At 49.8% G+C, this 12,471-nt stretch overlaps 1 protein-coding gene across 1 annotated transcript in view; it reads left to right on the forward strand.

The window, feature by feature from the left end:
* Positions 1 to 12,471, forward strand: part of LOC127038620 (protein-arginine deiminase type-2-like) — a 78,815-nt gene that overhangs the window by 46,916 nt on the left and 19,428 nt on the right. Inside the window, exons 7-10 of the mRNA XM_050931324.1 lie at positions 1,103 to 1,281; positions 4,173 to 4,276; positions 5,193 to 5,304; positions 7,258 to 7,365. Coding sequence (XP_050787281.1) covers positions 1,103 to 1,281; positions 4,173 to 4,276; positions 5,193 to 5,304; positions 7,258 to 7,365 — 503 coding nt within the window. The remainder of the gene's footprint in view (positions 1 to 1,102; positions 1,282 to 4,172; positions 4,277 to 5,192; positions 5,305 to 7,257; positions 7,366 to 12,471) is intronic.

The raw sequence follows: 12,471 nt of genomic DNA on the forward strand, positions 1-12,471 counted from the left end.
CCTTAAAATTCTGCATATCTGATTTGTCAAAATAACACAATATAATCACGCCAGTTTCCATTATTTCAAAATACCTGTCAGCAAGTATGTCTGTAACAATACAGACCAAAAAAAATCAGGAAGTGTTTTTGGACAAATAGCTTTCTTACTAGGCATATTAATACAGACCTTTGAGTTCATTTAATACAGAACTGTATTTCCTGCACCTCTCAGAAGCAGTGCAAAGGCTTGGGGGAGTCAGGGGTAATAGAGGAGCTGAGGGAGAAGGAATAGTGAAGCCTGAGAGTGAACCAGGCGGGTTGTTGGGTGTGGGTGGGAGAAGTATGGAACAGGGTTTTTTGGGGGGGCGGGGAATTGTTAGGGAGGTGAGGAGCCTCCCTCATGCAGACCCTGGCAGACCCCTAGCCTCTCCCATTCAGTATGGCACATCTGCCCTTGTCCTCATGTGGTCCTGCCTCTCCACTCCCCTGTCCTCATATGGCCCTACAGCCCCGTCTCTACCCCATCCTCATGTATCCCTGCACTCCCCCTTCCCCATGTGGCTCTGCAGACCCCTCCCATTCAGCCCCTGGCTCAATGCTGTCACCTCAATAGCTCTTGAGCCTGCACCCTAGTGTGTCCCCTACTAGCCCTTCTGAACCCCATTCTGTGTTCCCACTGCAGCCCTGGGAGCCCCACTCTGTCTATCCCATGCCTCCTCACCTGGTCCCACTGTGAGGACTGCAGCATCTCTGCTGGCTGGCTGCCCTCTCTTCTGGCACCACAGCAGCCTCTGCTGGGCAAAAGGTGTAACTGCGGCATCTCTCCAGTAGAATCTATATTCTGCGGAGAAAAAAAATCTGTGGGGGACATGAATTCTTTGTGTCTGCAGTGGTGCAGAATTCCTTCAGGAGCAGCAATTGGTCTCAAATTATGGCCTGAAGCCACCAGCGATCCCCAGAGTGTTGCCATGCGGGTCATAGAACTAAAGATGCAAGCATGGACCTCTTAAGGGTGAGAGAAGAAGGGATACCCATGAAATTACATAGCTGGAGAGAATGTGCTACAGGAAAGCCCCATTTTTCTACACATTTCTTCTCCCCCACACCCTTTTTTCTTCTAGATCCTTTCTTTGGTCAGCGTTACATCCATGTCCTGGGTAGGAGAAAGCTGTATCATGTGGTGAAATACACAGGTGGATCTGCAGAGCTGGAGTTCTTCGTGGAGGGTCTCTGCTTCCCGGATGACACCTTCCCTGGGCTGGTTTCCATCAACATCAGCCTTCTAGAGTCATTAACTGAGGTTGTTGGGCATGGTAGGGAGGGGAGGGCATGATGTGCCCTGGGAACAGGATGTTTAATTGCATGGGTTTAGCAACACTGCAGACGTAGCAAGCTGTAAAATATCAGTTGACTGGCATGATGCATCCTTAGGTAACTCAGTTGACATCAGGGAGATTAATTTATTTCAGTAACCATTGGAAGCCCAAGAACAGGTCAAATGTGCTAAACCCAGGGATGTTTGTGAATTACATTTCCTTCCAGATGCACACTTGTGCCACTCTTGTCTTACAATAATCATTGCATGGGGACTGGATGTCTCAGGGAATCAGTAACGGGATATTGAGTCTTTAGCCTGTAAGCTGCTCATTCAAATCCAGTCCAAGTTGGTAGGGCCTGAAAGGTGTTACACAGACTTTTCAGAGTCCCATATGAAGTGAGTTTAGTGGGTCTCAGTTCAGTTTTTCATGAATAGACTCCATATCACATATGTCACCATAGTTGGCATCAGTTGGCTCCCTCACTGGCAGCCTCACCAGAGAGGCCAAGGAGTGACTGGGCCATAGACATAAGTCGCTGTTATCCCAACCTTGAAGTGATCATTCCAACTGAGCCTTAAAGCACAGTGGGTGGACAGCTTGTGGATATCACTTTATACCACGGCCTTTCACCGTGTACCATCATTTATCCCCCAGATAAAGCAGACGCAAAATGCTGTCACATCAGGGTTTGATTACCCCCCGGGTAAATCAGGAGCACTTCCACTGGAGTCTTGCCAGTGCAAAACGGGAGTGAGTGAGATCAGAATCAGCCCCCAAGAATTCTCAGCATCCTCACACCAGCGGCAGAGTTCTGCAGTCACTTTGCATAAGTGACGACACAAGATGGGGACGAATCAGGTTTTCAGTCTCCAAGGCTGCTGTGTCCTTCAGGGCTAAATTCTCACCTGGGCAGAGCAAATAATGTCTCTGCAAAGCAAAAAGCTAAATGTGTAAGCGTAACATAATGAAATCTGTGGTGGGTAGGGGAGCGTGCACCAGTTCTTAACGCTCTGCTGTGTGAGTGTTTCTATTTTAGAGAGAACGATGAGCCATGCCAAGACCACAAGGGATTTAATGTTCCATGTCTCAGTGGGGTTGCAACAGGAGTGGAGGGAGATATATAACCTCTCTCTCCAGGGGCTGCACCCCAGTAGTAAACTCCTCCTCCCACCCTCCTTTTGAGACTTACAGGCATTCAGGTTAATTTGGGGTCTTCGCCAGCTGGATCCGGCTAGAAGCTGGTGCGAGCCATCGTCTTCCCCATTAGAGCTGTTATATAACAGAAGAAGGCGCTGGTGATGTTAAAGCTCAACATGTCACTTAGCACATCTAATGTGCCAACTTTAAATTGGCCCGGGCCTAAGAGATTTATTTCAAAGTCCTTTTTTTGTTTTAAGTTGTCAGTGTCTTTTTGGAGCATGCTGCACCTGCTCGCCGATCATTTCGAGTGAGCTGAATTTTATGGAGACACAAGCCATCTAATGAAACTTTACCTACCGCCGAGAGGCTCAGCCTTTCTCTGAGATCAGAGTGTGCCGCTGCATGTCATATGACATGCATAGGGGGTTGGCGCTGTGATCTCTCCGCTAGGACCTGGCTGGGATGATTTAGTTGGGGTTGGTCCTGCTTTGAGCAGGGGGTTGGACTAGATACCTCCTGAGGTCCCTTCCAATCCTGATCTTCTATGATTCTATGGTTCTGTAACATCACTGCTCACACAACTGGGTTTACAGAACACAGCAATCGTGGGCGTCTTTCTGCCAGGAGGTTAGTAGAGAAGCATAGGTTAATTCCACTAGGGATGTAAAATATTAATTGGTTAACCTGTTACCAGGTAAGCATTAGTTTTACCAGTTAACCTGCCTTAACTGTTAACCCCTGGGCCAGCCAGCCCGCCAACCCCAGCAGCCCCAGCTGCACCTGCTGGCCGGATCGGCCCGAGCCCGAGCTGCGCCAGCCGGCCCTCTAATCAGTTAATCATTTAACCAAAATATTCGTAATCGTTTAAATGTTTAACTTTTTAAATGATATTTAAAACCCTAAATTCCACTGTTTTAAATGATATCTACATCCTAAATTCCACTGCCTACATTCCAATTTGGGCAAATCTGAGGTGCCGCAAGCCAGCTGGACCTGGGAAATCTATCCCTAGAAATGTGCGCTTCCCCGGAATCTCAGTACCCAGACAGTATCAGTGCAGAATGTACTGTATCTGCATAACACAAATAAGCAGCCACTTATGGGTTAAGGAATCCCTAGAGTGCAACATAAGATCCCAAATTAAAAGGTACCCATAATATCCCTGCATCTCTTCACTTCACAGCACATCTATTGGCCTCAACTCAATCATTCAGCTTTCCACTGCTTTTGCTTTATGGCTGCGTTGACCCTTCCAACTTCTGGGTTACATTAGGACACTTTTCCACAGTTACTCCATGGTTCCCAGAAATAGGGTCCACAGGAGCCACGGAGAACGGTCTGAGATAGTCCTGCGGCCAGATCTGCAGCTCGTGTAAATCAGCGTAGCCCTCTGGAAGCCAATAGAGCTGTGCAAATGTACACCAGCTGTGGATCTGGCCCACTGACTCCTCAGGGTCGGAAGTGGGCCACATCTTGCTGTACCAAGGTGGGGTTGAGTGAATTACTCTGAACCTATCCCTAGCAGATATCTCTCAACTCTGGGAGTAAGAGTTCAGCACTCAGCAAATCTTGGTTGACCTGTTCAACTGCCTGTTTCACCCACGGCCGTAGGGACGCCGACCTATACATCCACTGTCTACCCTTTCTGTTCACCCACCCGTGCATTGTTACTATTGAGCTCAGCAGCCCTATGAACGTGCTGATTGTGTGCGATGTTCTGCTTCACCTCCAGGAGATTCCACGGGCTCCGATTTTCACAGACACGGTAGTTTTCCGAGTTGCTCCGTGGATAATGACTCCAAACACCTTGGCACCAGTCAACGTTTTTGTATGCAGGTAAAGAGCCAGTGAAGATGCCTCCCTATACACATGCCAGCTTGTTGCTGGCATGACCACGCATGTCTTGGGACATGAATGATTGCAGGGCATGGTGCAGGTGCAGGCACCATGCTAACAGATTTTGTTGCTCAGTGCCTGTCTATATACCCTGTTAGAAACCCAACCTTCTAAAGACTTGAGCTGAGAGCAGTCCCATTGATTTGTTAATCTGTTAAGTACTGAGAGTCAGGATGGCTAGACTCAACCAGCTGATTCAAAGATAAGGATGATGGGAGCTCCAGTACAAAGTTAAGGAACACTCATGATGGGAGCGCCAGTAGAAAGTATTGCACAACACAACACTCATCTGAAAGCAACTTGAAATCTTGATGTGTCCTCTCTCAGGAACAGGTCTATGTAGCAGTGAAATCTAGATGAGAAAAGGTATAACACGATCCAGTGACTGAAAGCTGAATCATTGTGATCAGCTACTAGTACTCGTAAATCAAGAAGTCACTCCCTTAATCTTCCCTTTGTTACACTAAATAGATAGAGCTCTTTGAATCGATCACCGTAAGGCAGGTTTTCTCATCCTGGAGATCGTCCCAGCATGGCAGAGTTCCCAGCCCCAAATCTAAACCCATCCATCGGAGCCCAGCTCGGTAATATGCTGCCAACAGCAGTCTGCTGCTTCAGCAGCCTAGCCCTATAGCTGTGGCCAGATTCATACACGTCACCTCCACAGCCTTACCACCGACAGTATTTAACTCCCAGTTTCCAGGAAGAGTTTGGAAGGGTATATTGGCCAGGGACAATTCACTTTCGAAGGCCTGGGAAGAGGAACGTAATTTTCGGCCCCCTCTCCATTCTGTGAGCTTCCCCCTCTTCCCCGCCTCCTCTTCCAATGTTTTCCTCTTTTCCTTTGTTTTCACAGTGTGAAGGATAATTATCTTTTCCTGAAGGAGGTGAAGAGCTTAGTGAGCAAAGCCAATTGCAACCTGAAGGTCTGCTATGGGTACATGAATCGTGGAGACCGCTGGATGCAGGTGAGGTGGTGTGGGAGATGGTGACCGATACAAAGATTTTTCCTTCCTTTAGTACGTTAAACAATTCCAGTGTTAAAACCTGCCAGCCATCAGCCGTCGTTAAATGAGATTGGTTTGTGTTAGTCTCCATGGCTGGGCTTGCCCAGTCTGGCTTCAGACACTGCCTCAGTTTCCCCTTCTTTAGAGCTCTCCCTCCAGACTCATTCCTTTGCAGCCCTCCTAGCTGGGACTTCTCACCTCCTGCTCCTTGCAGGTCTCTGTCTCCCAGGCTTCAACGTTGGAGCTCCAGAGAGTTCTCATCTGCTCTCTTCCCAGCAGTGTCGTTGTCTCCTTGGCATCACGCCCCTTCCTAAAGGCCGGCTGCCTTATACCTCGCAACAGGCCTAGTTCAGTCACATGACATCCTTGTCACGTGATCCCCTAAACTCGTGTCTATCACCTGGGGAGCTGCGCAAAGCCTGGCACGGATGCAACTGAGCCCCCACCTCTTAAAGGGCCACCTCACCAGAAACTGAATCATATAAACTACAAAGCTTTGCGTGATGATGGTCCGTTCCTCATTGGCATGACTGTAGCCTCTAGGAGCCCTGCTGATGGACAGGGCCCCATTGTGCTAGTGGTATAGAAACACTGAACACAAAGAGGGTCCTTGCCCCAGAGAGCTTACTGGGATCATCTCTGCTTTGGGTAGGGTGCTCTGGGGATGGGGGGAGAGGGCTCTGAGTCTTAACTGAGGTTTGCTGGCAGATCTGTTCCAGGTGCTCCAGGGCTGGATTGAGGAGCACTATCCAAGTGGGGAGGAAGGCTTGCACAAAACACCTGGCTGGAACTGGGGGCGCCCCACTTCTGAAAGCCAGACACTTGTTTTCGCCATGCGTCGAGGCCCCCTCAAATGAGCGGACGCTTGTGAAAATGTAACTTTTCCCCTCTCTGCACTCCTCTCCCCATCTGTGAAATGGAGCCGATAGTCGCCAACAAGAGCTTGGGTGAAAGGCTCTCAGGCCCACACCCTCCACAGTAACCGCCTAATTCCTATTGAAATCACTGGAAGTTGGGTGCCTAAATACCTTTGAGGATCTGGGCCTCAGTCAGTGCTGAGTATAGGGTGCCCACCCATCCCAAATTGGGTGGGACAGTCCCGAAATGCAGAGTTCTGCTCCCAGTCCCAGGTTGAATGACTCCAGGGCATCATTTGTCCTGGATGCCCTGCAGCGCCGCGCCGGGCCTGCCCGAGGCTCAGGGGCACTGCCAGCCTCTTCCTGGTGGGGACAGGGATTGAGGTGCAGGGCCGGCTCCAGCTTTTTTGCCGCCCCAAGCGGTAAAGAAAAAAAAAACCAAAAAACAATTGAGCTGCCACCAAAGTGCCGCCGAGGATGACGAGGGGGAGTGAGGGACCCGCTGCCGAATTGCTGCCGAAAACCCGGACGTGCCGCCCCTTTCTATTGGCTGCCCCAGCCACCTGCTGCCTTTGCTGGTGCCTGGAGCCGGCCCTGCTGAGGTGGGCCATAGCCCCCCCATTGCCATGAGGCCGCGCTCCCTGCTTCTCCTCCCCGAGGCCCCGCCCTGGCGAGTCCAGAACCCGGAACCAAGCAGTAGTAAGAGCTGCCCAGGGAACCCAGGCCACTGTGTGGAGCCCGGGGGGTGGCATGCCCCAGGGGGGTGGGGACACAGGCTGGGGAGAGTCTGGGACTTCAGGGCTCCCCACATCAGCCCATGCTCCCTGGAAGACTCTTACACGACTCGGTTCCAGCTTCTGGCATGGTCAGGGAGTGGGGCCTCAGGGAAGAGGAGAAGTGGGGGTGGCGCTATGGAGGGGGGTGGGGCACCTGCATATGTCCTGCTTTTGTCTTTTGAAAAGGTGGCCACCCTAGCTGAGTATGAGTGTGTCACTAGAGAGGGATAGTGCTTCTCCATCTGCCTGTATGTAATGGATGGCTTTTCTCACTTGGACAGGATGAAATCGAGTTTGGCTACATCCATGCTCCTCACAAATGCTTCCCTGTGGTTCTGGACTCTCCCAGAGATGGGGGCCTGAAAAACTTCCCCATCAAAGAGATTCTGGTAAGAGCAGCCTGTTTGTTTTGCGAACACATTTGGTCTCTCTTGTATTGTCTCCTGGCAGAGGAAGAGGCTTGTGGTTATCAATGAGCATCTTCTAGGCCAGATGATAAAAGAATAGGAACCAAATCCTGAGGCCCCCTATACGGGCAAACTCCTTTTGAAGACTACAGGAATTTGCTTGAGTGGAACTGGGATCTGCCTATGGACTTCAGGGGTCTATGTCATGGATCCTGAAGCAGGACTGGGCCCTGTGAAAGCACTTGGTGATTTCCCCCCCCACACTCTGATGTTGTAATGGGGTTTATCTCTACGAGCAGGAATCTGATGCCTAACCCAGTTCTGGGTTTAAGATCTGTTTAGACCTTTCTCCAAAGGCTGCACCCAGCTCAACAGGGCCACCCAGAGGATTCAGAGGGCCTAGGGTCTTCAGCGGCTGGGGGTCCTTCCACTCCAGGACCCGCCGCCAAAGTGCCCCGAAGACCCGTGGCAGGGGCCCCCCACCGCCGAATTACCGCCGAAGACCCAGCACTTCGGCGGCAGGTCCCGCTTCGGCAGTAATTCGGCCGTGGGGGGGTCCTTCCGCTCCGAGACGGAAGGACCCCCCACTGCCGAAGACCCAGAGCGGAAGACGCTCTGGGGGCCCAGGCCCTGCGGGAGTTTTCCGGGACCCCCGGAGCGAGTGAAGGACCCCGCTCCAGGGGCCCTGAAAAACTCTCATGGGGGCCCCTCTGGGGCCCGGGGCTAATTGCCCAACTTGCCGCACCCCCCGGGCGGCCCTGCAGCACAGTTTCCCAGTGTGAAAGAACATAATTCTGTGAGGGTAGCTCACATAGTGTCAGCATTTCCTGCTTTCCCGGTGACCAGGAAACCTCTCTGATTGTTTCCAAGTCTCAAGCTCAAATAGCTCTTTATGCTAACTCATATTGTGTGATAGACCCAGGCCAGTTGGGAACAGCAGAGTAGTAGAAGGGAGATATACTGGCCACTGGATAAGCAGTTTTCTGTTCCATGAGTGACCAGACCAGTGGTTGCTCCAGGCTAATGAGAACACCTGACTCTAATTAACCTGCTAAGAGTCAGGTGAGGCAGTTAAGCACCTGACTAATTAAGGCCCCTCTGGTGCTATAAAATGGCTCACTCCAGTCAGGCCAAAGGGAACCAGGGAGCCAGAGGAGAGGAAGTGTGTGCGAGGAACTGGGAGCAAGAGGCACAAGAAGCTGAGCGTGAGTAGGCATCCTGCCGGAGGAGTGAGAAGTACAAGTGTTATCAGACATCAGGAGGAAGGTCTGGTGGTGAGGACAAGGAAGGTGTTGGGAGGAGGCCATGAGGAAGTAGCCCAGGGAGTTGTAGCTGTTGCGCAGCTGTATCAGGAGGCACTTTAGACAGCTGCAGTCCACAGGACCCTGGGCTGGAAGCCGGAGTAGAGGGCAGGCCTGGGTTTCCCCCAAACCTCCCAACTCCTGATCAAACACAGGAGGAATTGACTTGGACTGTGGCTTCTACCAGAGGGGAAGGTCTCTGGGCTGTTTCCCGACCCACAGGGTGAATGTGAAGTGAGCAAATCCGCCAATAGTCACAGGACCCACCAAGGTAGAGGAGGAACTTTGTCACAATTGATATAATTAGATTCTCATATTTTAATGCATTTCATTTTGATAATGACAAAACATATTATAATGTTAAATATTAAATGTATCCAATGTTAAATATATGTGATATTAAATATAATCTTGTAAATATAACATATCATAATCAATGTTTTATAATATAAAAGTCAAAGAGAACTGAAACAAGAAAGCCTGAATGAAACACTCCATTTCAATTTTGAATTGTTTCAATGAATTCATTGAAATCAACACGTTCCTATGAAACATTTTGATTTTGCTGAAACAACTTTTTCCATTGGAAAACTGTTTCTGTCTCAAATTTTTCAAACAGTTTTGCTAAAAACCAAGAGCCAAGTTCTCCTCTGCACTGTGACCGTGCAGCCGCATTGATTTCACCGGGCTTCCAAAAGCATAACAGAGAATGTGGCCCCAGTATTTACAGTTTCAAAGAACGAGAGGAGATGGATAAAAGAGAAACCACAGAGGCTGGCAGGGAGACTCTGGAACAAATTGCTACAAGATGAGTTTTTAATGCCATTTATTTGCTGTGCAGGTGTCCGAGAGAGGTTACTATCCCCGTCTGTCCACTTCCAGCTTGCTGAGGCTTTCAAGTCATAGGTCATAGTTTAGTAAAGAATCATAGAATTGTAGGACTGGACGGGACCGTGAGAGGTCATCTAATCCAATACCCTGCACTTATGGCAGGACTAAGCCATCAATGGAGATGTCCCATGTCCCATGAATCACCCTTTCTGCTAAATCCTTCCTGGTCCAGGAACCAGCTACTCTTCTGCTTCACAGAAACGTTCTGGTTTCTCCCAGCTGACCTTTAACCCAGAAGGGGAGGGAACACCTCCAGTTCTCCTGCCCAGGCATCCCAGATCGAGGTGGTCATGGGATAGCCCTAACATCTATTTAAATTGAGGGGCCACAGTCATGTTTTCTTGCCATGGTTCCAGGGCAAGGTGGATTCCTTGATCCTGCTTATTTGAGGCCAAGGGCTTTTTTGTGCCCCTATAAATGTGTGGCATCCCTGTCATGAGGAGAGGAAAGGAAAACCTACTAGGAGTCACCTACCCACTGGATCAGGGTCCGGGGGGAGGGAGGATGCAGCCAACTGCCACGTGGTTGTTTTCAGGGCTTATCACTGGTGAATGCAAAGGGCCAACTCTCAGGAAGTTAGGCTGGGAAAGGTTCCAGTCAAAGCAGGGACTCTAGCCTGAGGAGCTAGAGTAGAGACCAGGGAGCTGTGTGTGCAGAGACAGGCTTGAATGCAAGGCATCTGGCTGAGAGACATCCCCAGGCTTTACATGCTGGAGCCCAGTGTCTTTTTTTATTCATATAGATATTCTGGTTCTGCTATAAAAACTGTATCCCTCCTGCCTCTCTGTGGCTCATCTCCTGAGCAGCTCTAAACCCTCTGACCCACCGCCCACAGCCAGATCCATCCAGAGATTGCAACAGACAGCTCCAGCCGAGGGCTGGCAAAATCCTTGTCAGCATCTAGCAATGCTATGGCACAGGGGGAGTCAAGCAGGGAGCTTTCCACAGCCATTCATTCTTGCTCGGTGGTTGGATTCCTATTTGTTCTATAGAAGGTGCCCAGATCTGAATTTGTGGGGGGCGGTTTGGATCCCAAGCCAATCGCAGCAGGCCCATCTCTCGGGGCAGCTGGTAATCGGAGAAGAGAGCGAGGCGCCACAGAACGAACACAAGCGGCCCCCTTCGCTATGTGTCCACTCTTAGAAGGGTAATTGCTTTTAAATGCATTGAAATATATCATTTACTGTACCTCCAATGAGTACAAAGTCCTGGAGTCACCATGCAGGATGGGAATAGCACATAGACCATCTTCTTCACAAATAACCCAGGCAACTACTTATCTCTGCCCCCCCGGATAAATTCTTTCCTTAGTATTTAGAGAAGCAATTTCAGCCTTGGGAGCAGCTAACATATTATATTCCCATCTTGTACTTTGAAGCCTCACCTAATCCCCCTTTTATCTCTCCAATCTAATTTTCCAGCTGGCATGATTTAGCCCCACACACTTCCCACTCCCCAGCGAGGCGTGTGCCTTGCCGTGAGCCTTCGGGGGCCCACATCACAAAAAAGAGATGAGAGGGAATTAGTCTCTCGGAGTGAAACTGAGCTTTGCTGGAGCTGACAGGGCTTGAAAGCTCCCGGGGCAGTGGGGATGAAATGGCCATGGGGAGGAGAATGATGGTGTACTGGAGCCTGGCAGGCAGCATCCCTCTCCACTGTGCATGAAAACAAAGAGGGTTAGCACATCTTACAGACCCAGTCCCTTCCCGCAATAACTAGGCAAAGCCTTGAGCAATTTCATCAGGGTAAGTGAGGATGGCCCAAGCCACAGAGCAGGAGTTGAGCCGCCTCATGGTCACTTCTCCAATCTAGGACCTGGGGGAGACACCCTCCCCCCCCAGCACTAGTGTGCTCCCCTTTGGCAGGGAGGGAAGAAATGAATGAGCTACCTGGTGGTGGATCATCTACTCTGGCCATCCCCAAACAAACCGTGTACAGGCAGCCCCAACCTCTGTCCCATCCCACCACCCCCACAAAGCAGATCTGTGCTGGTTCTGCTGCAGGTGGGGCCCTCTGAACCCGTTGTATTAGCCCCCGAGTCTCTTGTGCCATTTTAACCCACAACTGAGAATCACACAAGAGTGGCAGGTTTCAGAGTGGTAGCCGTGTTAGTCTGTATCAGCAAAAAGAACAAGGAGTCCTTGTGGCACCTTAGTGACTAACAAATTTATTTGAGCATAAGCTTTCGTGTGCTAAAATCCACTTCATCGGATGCATGCAGTGGAAAATACAGTAGGACGTTATATATACACAGAGAACATGAAAAAATGGGTGTTGCCATAGCAACTATAATGAGAGTAATCAATTAAGGTGGGCTGTTATCAGCAGGAAAAAGAAGACTTTTGTAGTGATAATCAGGATGGCCCATTTCCAGCAGTTGACAGGAAGGTGTGAGTAGCAGTAGGGGGAAAAATTAGCATGGGGAAATAGTTACTTTGTGTAATGACACATCCACACCCAGTCTTTATTCAAGCCTAATTTAATGGTGTCCAGTTTGCAAATTAATTCCAATTCTGCAGTTTCTCATTGGAGTCTGTTTTTGAAGTTTTTTTTGTTGGAGTATTGTGACTTTGAGGTCTGTAATTGAGTGACCAGGGAGGTTGAAGTGGTCTCTGACTGGCTTTTGAACATTATAATTCTTGACGTCTGATCTGTGTCCATTTATTCGTTTGCATAGAGACTGCCCGGTTTGGCCGATGTACATGGCAGAGGGGCACTGCTGGCACTGGGGGGAAATACCCAGGAGCGCAGCTGAACGGAAATGGCCTTATTAGTCTTGCCTTTTGTTCGTTGAAAACCCACTTCCTCCCCCTGCCAAAATCAGCTGCTGACTCCTTTGATTGGACCCGTTGTGAAACAAAACGGATGTGCAGGTGATGGAGAACAGTGACCATGA

The sequence above is a fragment of the Gopherus flavomarginatus genome, chromosome 21, assembly GCF_025201925.1.
Source record: "Gopherus flavomarginatus isolate rGopFla2 chromosome 21, rGopFla2.mat.asm, whole genome shotgun sequence".
Taxonomy (NCBI): Eukaryota; Metazoa; Chordata; order Testudines; family Testudinidae; genus Gopherus; species Gopherus flavomarginatus.